We start from the raw sequence: 7779 nt of genomic DNA on the forward strand, positions 1-7779 counted from the left end.
CCTGCCACTGGCCGCAAATTGAAACTCCTTTGTTTTTTGACTAGAGTATGGCCTAAATTTTAACGATGGAACTTTTTATTTTCCAGGCATCTAATGATGACATTCTGGTCTCGTCTTCCGTCTCCCCCGTTCCCCTCTTGTCTCCCTCGTTCCCCTCTCCCTTCCCTCCTCCCATGTCACTGCAGATTGAGACCTACAGGCTGACGTTCCGGGCAAACGCCAGGGCCCGCACCGACCACGGGGCCGACATTGTCTCCCGCCCCCCACACTTCCCTGGTGGCCCCAACTCAGGCTCTCGGGTCCTTGGCCCCCTTTCCCGGGCTGTCCACTAGATCAGTGAGCGCTTAGGTGCCAGGCAGCCAGCGCCAGGCAGCCCGCTAGGCTCGCCTTCCCTCCTGCTTTGCGCCCTGGGGCAGCAGCAGCCGCCCTGCCCACACCTCTCACTCCCGGCTGGGCCCAGCTCCCTGCTTTGGTCTTGTCCCATCACTGCGCCACTGCTCCACGGAGAGGTTGGGAGGGGATTGGAGTGGCTGAGGCTAAGTTGGGATCTAGGAGAGGAGAACCAGATTCTGCCCTCATCTTTGTTTGGTTCTTTTGGTCCAAACCCAAAAGAAACATGCCCTCCCTCCCTGGATCTACCTGGAGGGAAGAGTGGCGGCGGGTTCCAAGTGGTGACAGGACGCTGACCCTGGGGCTTAAGCCACTGCCTCTCCCTTTGGCCTCAAAAAGGCACCCCCCCTCCCCCGCAGGTGGTATCAGGCCCTTCTTGCTGCCCTGCCCCAAGTTAGGGGCCAGTGCTGTCCCCATGCTTAACATACCCACCTAGCTGCTGTCACATTTTTTCTTTTGTCCTTTTATTTTTTTTTTCTAATAACCTAAAAACTGGCAAAATAGTTCTGCAGGTTGAAGCCATGTCTACGTGAAAGTCCTCAGTAAGTGTTAGAGGGAACAGGGCGAGGCGATCCTTATGCTGCCCCCACTGGAGGATGTGGGCAGTTAGGGCCCTGGAGGTGGCGTGGCAGGAAGTGCAGAGGCTGTGGCTGGTGACTGGGTCAGGCACACGAGGGGCTCTTAGAGCGGTGACTCGTTGGTTGTTTTGCCATTTTGTGTGTATGCTGCTTTTCTTTTCTAACCATGAGGCTGATTTTGGCATCTCTGTCCCATTCCCTGGATCTGGTGGTGGTCAGCCCTAGGATACAAAGCCAGGGCTAGAGAACAGGAAAGGGCCCAGGAGATGGAATTCCTTCAGGCCGGCACGCGCAGCCTAGGACACGCAAGCCCTCATGTCCAGGGGAGCCTCATGCAGATAGTGGGAAATCAGGTCTGGAAATGCAAAAAGGCATGAGACTAAGGCCATCTGCTTCCCTTAATGCCCTGACTGGAGAGGGGAGGGAAGAGAGGCCAGGCCCGCAAAGGGCGTCCCAGCTAGGCCTTGGGATGGCTGCAGTGAGAAATCCCGGGAACTGTATTGACACAAAGATTCTTATTGCACTTGTATTTTTTTGTATCAAAGTTTGCATGGTTTCTAATAAAGGATTAAAACATAAGGTTTGTAGTGAAATGGCCTGGGAGATTCCAAGGGCTTCTCTGGAGGGGCATTGGCTGCAGTGCAGATTGCCCCCTGAGGATGCCCCAGACTTGGCCGCCTCAGGCCCCTTCCTGACCTCTGCCCTTCTCTGGTCCTGGTGTCCCTTGGAGCTGGAGAAGGTAGGGGTCTTGACTTAGGTTTGGATTTGATTTCCATGTGCAGGGAGACTGTCCCTGGGCCTGACACGTCCTTCCCCTTTCTGAGGCAGCAGTGCCTTAGGGAGGTTTGACACCACGTCCCCAGCTCTCCAGGCACACACCAGGAAACTGCAGGGTCTCACGGAGGAAGTGCTGCCTGAGCCCCAGGAACCAGCTTTCCTCCTCAGAGACCATGTGCAGAACGCTTCCGCTGTGCCTGAACACGAGGGAACCAGTGTTTTGTCAGCAGGAGGAAGGGCCTGCTGTGCTGAAACTAGAAAGGAAGCAGTAAGAGTCGGGTGGTCAGGAGACACCGCAGGGGTGACAGCACAGGCCGAGTACCTGCTGCCTCTGCTGCATATGTCCTGGGGTCATGAGGATGCTGAGGTTGATGACAGGCTCCAGGTCCTTTCACTCCTTTGACCAAGAGTTAGGGGGAAGGAGGTGGCCCAAGTGGAGTGTTCTCTAGGTGGGCTGCAGGAGTGGTCACGAGTTCTGAGAGGTCATCTGGTCATAGCTCCCTCAAAGGATCCTGCACGCCAGAGCACCCGAGAAGGCCGGGAGCAGAAGCCCTGTGTGATGTGTACTCCACAGCTGTTTGGGGTGGGATGTTTCTGTACTTCCCAATTTGCTTATGGCTCAGCCATTATCTGTGTCGGTCTGTGATTCTGTGTAACAGTTTTAAGAGTAAATAAAGCTGCCTGATGTCCCACCACACAGGCTCCACGCTTCTGTTTTGGTTTGCGTCTACCTCTCTGATCTTCCTGCCTCGGCTCACCCCCTTGCATCAAGGGACGGACTGGAATGTAGTGTGCACGTGATCTCCATGACCTTGGCATTCAGCCCCTCAGCTGTGAACTTGTGGATATGGCTACGGAAAGAACCACTGTGCCACACAGCCAGAGAGCTAAGGTCCAAGTGGGCCTCGGCCACCTGCAGAACTCTCCCCCCGTCTGCCAGGTAAAGAGCTACTCGACACTTACTTACTGTCCAAAAAACTGCAAGGCCAGTGACAGTTCTGACAGGCTCCCTGTGGTGGGTACCCAGAGCAGCAGCTGTGCCAGAGAACTCAGTTGGGCAACAGCACAGCTGCTTCATGCTCTTGACAAAGCAGGGAGGTTGTAACCCCCCCCTTTTTCTTTTCTTACACATTGCTACAAAGACGTGTCCAATCTAACCCCCTTCTTAAGACTTGGGGCCACAGCCAGCTCCTGTCCACAGCAATAAACATCTCTCCTCTCTCTCTACCTTCCTTCCTGTTTGGGGAACCGTGGCCCAGTGTACACAGGCCCTGAGAGAGGACCCACTAGTGGACAGCAGTGCTCACAAGGGATAAATAGAACTTTATTTTAAATAAACATTTGCACTCTGTACACAGCCCCAGCAGAAGGAGGGCTCAGTCATCAGCTGTCTTGCGCACGTCAAAGCTGCCACAGGGTCCTCGCAGCAGCTCTGCCAGTAGCGCAAGCAGCTGCCCATGCTCCTCCTGCACGCTGGGGGGAAGTGCAGCCAGCTCGCTGCGCAGGCTCCGCTCCACCATGCGGCCCAGCGCCCGCCGCAGCTCCCTCAGCAGCCGCACAGTGCGTGAGTCGCCCTCCAGCCGCAGCAGGTCACTATCGCTCAGTGAGATGGTGGCCCGGCGCCCATCATCTGAGGGAACAGAAAAGACGGTAGGGAGCTGTGGTGAGGCCAGGCCCCAGAGGAGCAGCTGCAGAGCGGGGCGGGCAGGAGGCCTGCAGGCACCCACCACGGATGTGCACGTCCCCGTCGGTCAGGAGCAGCACAGCTAGCGGGTGCACCTGAGAGGAGTCCCGGACGAAGACGCTGCCATTGGACTTGACCGCCATGAAATACGTCAGCCATCGGCTCCGTAACCGCGTGGCCTCCCTAGGGAACACAGGGCTGGTGAGGCCACTTTTTTGGACCATCCCAGCTGCCCCACCCAGGCCTGTATGCCCCTACCTGTTAATGGTCGACTTGTGTAGCAGGATGTTGCCTGATTTGGTCCTGTATGTGACACTGTTGGGCTTGAACTTCCCCTGCCGGGTGACCTTGCCCTGCCTCACCTGCAGGGATGGAGGAAAAGATGGGTGTGGCTGAGCAAGGAGCTGTAGACAGGGAAGGAGGCTGGAACCTGGTGAACACTCCCTCCCAGAGGCAGCACCTGGATGAGGTTGGGGTACAGGCCGGCCATCAGCACACCCTTCACCAGCTCCTCCTCCTCACTGTACTCATTGCACTGCGCGGAGGCCAGGGTGCAGTCCGAGGGCTTCCCCACCAGGAAAGCCTCATAAATGTTCTCCGAGAACTGCTTGATGAGTCCTAGGGAGACAGAATGTGCGGTGAACCTATAGCCCCTAGCCACAGGCTGAGGGTGACAGGAGTTCAGTGTGGGTGGGAGGGGTGGGAGGGGCTTAGGAGAGCAGGTGTGGGACCGGCTGACCGTGGATGAAGCGCAGGCTGGGTGCGTAGAGCAGGTTTTCCTCCAGGTAATTCTCCCGGGAGCTGCGATCCTGCCAACGCAGTACCTCCTCCCAGCCAGCGACAGCCCGCACAAAGGCCAGGTGGTCACTGCCGCTGTCGTGGCTCAACAATGCTTTCACCTGGGAGGGGAGAAGAGGGTAGCCCAGTCATGGGCAGGGGCTAGACAATGCTCCCTCAGGACACTAGTGGGTGGAGGGCTCCAGGAAGGGGCCGGGACTGACCTTGTCCACCTCTGCCCGGTTCTGCAGGCTGCTGCTGAAGGGGTCCCGGGTGAGGCAGGAAACGACCACCAACAGCGGGTGCAGGCAGCGGAAGATGGCAGCCAACACTATGGCCTTGGCCAGCCGGGGGTCAGTGGAAATGTGGGCCAGGCGCTGCCCTAGAGTGGTCAGGTACTCCCGCTGGTCCAGCACCCCTGCAATGGCTCAGCTGTCAGTGCCACCCTCGAGGGCCACTCCCCAGCCCAGCTCAGCCCAGTCCAGCCCCCACACACCGATCTCCTGGAGCAGGATCACAGCCTCGTCCACTGCTTTGATGTTTGGACTGTCCACAGCCTTGGACAGGAACTCCACCGCCTACAACCAACAGAGCCAGAGCCCGCCATGAGCCCGCCTCCCACCTGCCATGAGCCTGCCCCCCCCAGGACAGCCCCCGCCCCACCGCACCGTCTTCTCAGGCATGTGGATTTTTGCTTGCAGCACCAGGTTTTCAAGAGGCGTGCGCAGGATCTCTGGCACTTGGAAAGGGACCATTTTCTCCAGCCGACTTCTCGGGAACAAGTGGTAGGCAAAGCCTGACTGGCAGCGGCCTGCCCGGCCCCGGCGCTGGATCACATTGGCTCTTGACACCCACACTGTCTCCAGGCAGGACACCTGGGGGAGGGGGCAGGTAAGCAACAGACAGATGCCACTTCCTCAGCGCTTCCTCCCTCCCTGAATAACCCTCACCACTCCCCCATGACAGGGACACTGAGACCCCACAAGCATGGCCTTCTTGAGACACTTTCAGGTCTAACGTAGAGCTGGGCTGGGGACCACCTCAAAACCAGAGTCCCTCCCCTTGGGCCCAGGAGGTAGGTGCCACCTTGGTCTTCAGGTCATAGCGTTCCTCCTTGTGCAGCCCACTGTCCACCACGTGCACAATGTCATTGATCGTGATGGAAGTCTCAGCAATATTGGTGGCCAAGACAATCTTGCGCACCCCAACTGGAGGCTGCTGGAATATGGCCTTCTGATCCATCATGGGGATGTTGGAGTGCACTGGTGGGCAAGACACACACTGGTAATGGGCACTGCTTCCACCATTCCACCAGAACTTCCCCGGGCATGCGGGCAGGGCAAGGATTCTGACCCCGTTTGATGAAACAGGCGCAGATAAACACTGTCCAGTGAAAAATGCCACAGTGTGGTCATAAACCAGGGCCCCTGGAGTCCCAGTTGGGTCAGTCCCCAGACAAAGGCCAGGCCAGTTTCCGAAGGTTCCTGGTCCCTCCACCCGGGCTCTCACCTGGCAGGATGAGGTACTTGCTCTCGTGCATGCCCAGGGCCTCCTGGAGGCGCTGCTGCACTCCTTTGATCTCCTGCCACCCAGGCAGGAAGCACAGGATTCCACCTGTAAAGGAGCCCTGTGGCATAAGCGGGCTGCTGCTCCAAGTGGAGCTGGGGCGGGCACAGGGCAGATGAGGAGGCACCCACCTGGTTCCCCACGGGCATCAATGTGCAGAACCAGATCAGTCACGAGGTCCAAATCGAGGGCGCATTCATCCTCAGACTGGGGTGGGGGAAGAGAGGCCACAGTCACAGCCCCGGGGTAAGGGGTCGTGCCAAGGACACAGCCACCTGACTCAGTGAGACGGAGCCGCTTGACATCAACTCCAGTCCTCACATGCGTGCCACGCAGGCAGGGTTAGTCCCCAGTTTTCTATCAAGGAAACCGAGGATTGGGGAGGGTAACTTGCCCCAGGCCACCAAGCCCCAGGGCCAGGGAGGAGGGGCATCCACGGAGGAAAGACCAGGAGCCCTGGGTGGGATGGGGATGTCCCTCACCTCGTGGTGCCGGTGCCGGTGCAGGTACTGGTGCTTGCCCAGCTTGGCCAGGATGTCCTCCAGGTAGTGCTCCTTGACCGGGTACATGAAGCCAGGCACCTTGATAACGGGGCAGCCACCAAAGTATCGGGAGAAGCGCTCATTGTCCCCTGTGGCACTCATGAGCACCAGCCGCAGGGCCGGGTTGAGCCGCTGCAGGCCCTTGAGCAGAATCAGCAGGAAGTCTGTGTTCACGTCCCGCTCGTGCACCTCATCCACGATGACGTGGCTCACGCCCTCCAGGCTGGGATTGCTCTGCAGCTTGCGCAGCAGGATACCCACGGTACAGAAGAGCAGGGCCCCGCCTCGGGCCGGGGGCTTACTTTCCAATCGCACCTGGAAGCCCACGTTCCGGCGCAGGGAAGGGCCCAGTTCGTGGCTAACCCGCTGCGCCACAGACACAGCAGAGATGCGTCGAGGTTGGGTGATGATCACATTGCAGCGGGCACCGCGGCCCTCGGTCACATAGCGTTCCAGCAACAGCTGGGGGATGCGCGTGGTCTTCCCACAGCCCGTGTCCCCAGAGATGACCACCACCGGGTGCTGCTCAATGGCATTGAGGATGGTGTCCCGATGTGGGTCCACAGGGAGTTGGGGGGCCTCCTGCCAGACTGGTCCTCGCCGCCGCCACAGTTCTAGCAGGCTCTGGCTGAGACGCACCTCCTCTGCTTCCAACAGGGGCACATAGGGCTTGCCTGTGATAGGGTCGCTCAGAGGCCCTGAGTCCTTGCCCAAGGGCAAGATATCATCACTCTGCAGCCGGAGTTCTGGAGCGATCCATGAACTGTCCACAGGGTACTGGGGGGCAGGGAGGCAAGCAAAACAATGAAAAGAAGTTCCTCACTGTGACACACAACCAGCCACTCCTCAGGATTCACCTGGGTAAGATGTTGTGGCCCAACCCGCTGGGCAGAGGATTAATTTAGTCCATGACTGCCCCGGGATCCATGTGGGCAAGACTGGGCTGCTCAGGCCGGGGGGCTCCCAGGCCCCATCCTCAGTGAGGAGAATGGGGAGGTACTACTGCCTGTCGCAGGTGGAGGACTTCTGTCTAAAGAAATGGAGGTAGACTACAGCGGGAAGTGTGGGGAGGGATACGGGGCCTCTTACATGGTTCAGGAAGGTCTCTATCTTGCGGAGGATGGGCTCGGGCACCTGGATGGTGCATGGTCGGCGCTGGGTCTCACCCAGCTCACGCAAGGAGGCCAGGTTATACATGGCGTGCGTAAGCGGCTCGTTGTTCCTGTCCACCAGGCCCAGGCTCTGCAGGGCAACATGCAAGGCTCAGTCTATGCTCTGGGGCTCCCCAAAACCCAGCCCTGACAAGCTCAGGAGCTCTGAGGCAGAAGTTGTACCAGGCAATCTCTAAGAGATTTTGGTTTTCGGCTGACATGATGGAGGGAGAAACTATAAACTGGGAAAATGTAAACTTACCAAAATAAACTTTTTTTTTTTTTTTTTTTTTTTTTGAGACAGAGTTTCACTC

General features: G+C 58.2%; 2 protein-coding genes across 49 annotated transcripts in view; one reads left to right on the forward strand and one right to left on the reverse strand.

Moving 5' to 3' along the window:
- Positions 1-2440, forward strand: part of MAP4 (microtubule associated protein 4) — a 227820-nt gene extending 225380 nt beyond the window's left edge. For 33 of the 42 annotated variants that reach the window (XM_017516045.1, XM_017516580.1, XM_017516702.1 and 30 more), the window contains one exon: positions 87-1547. In XM_017516045.1, coding sequence (XP_017371534.1) covers positions 87-94 — 8 coding nt within the window. In that variant the 3' untranslated portion in view covers positions 95-1547. Of the gene's footprint in view, positions 1-86 lie in introns of all 42 variants that reach the window. The other 9 variants (XM_017516332.1, XM_017516514.1, XM_017516910.1 and 6 more) reach the window with 2 other exon arrangements.
- Positions 2441-3048: 608 nt separating this feature from the next.
- DHX30 (DExH-box helicase 30) overlaps positions 3049-7779 on the reverse strand; it is a 61559-nt gene continuing 56828 nt past the window's right edge. For all 7 annotated transcript variants that reach the window (XM_017518063.2, XM_037729375.1, XM_017518008.2 and 4 more), the window contains 13 exons: positions 7404-7556; positions 6255-7091; positions 5904-5979; positions 5716-5820; positions 5293-5468; positions 4875-5081; positions 4703-4784; positions 4431-4624; positions 4169-4328; positions 3890-4047; positions 3688-3791; positions 3473-3612; positions 3049-3375 (listed from right to left, as the gene is read on the reverse strand). In XM_017518063.2, coding sequence (XP_017373552.1) covers positions 3122-3375; positions 3473-3612; positions 3688-3791; positions 3890-4047; positions 4169-4328; positions 4431-4624; positions 4703-4784; positions 4875-5081; positions 5293-5468; positions 5716-5820; positions 5904-5979; positions 6255-7091; positions 7404-7556 — 2646 coding nt within the window. In that variant the 3' untranslated portion in view covers positions 3049-3121. The remainder of the gene's footprint in view (positions 3376-3472; positions 3613-3687; positions 3792-3889; positions 4048-4168; positions 4329-4430; positions 4625-4702; positions 4785-4874; positions 5082-5292; positions 5469-5715; positions 5821-5903; positions 5980-6254; positions 7092-7403; positions 7557-7779) is intronic.

This window comes from Cebus imitator, unplaced genomic scaffold (assembly GCF_001604975.1).
Source record: "Cebus imitator isolate Cc_AM_T3 unplaced genomic scaffold, Cebus_imitator-1.0 Scaffold0, whole genome shotgun sequence".
NCBI classification, from domain to species: Eukaryota; Metazoa; Chordata; class Mammalia; order Primates; family Cebidae; genus Cebus; species Cebus imitator.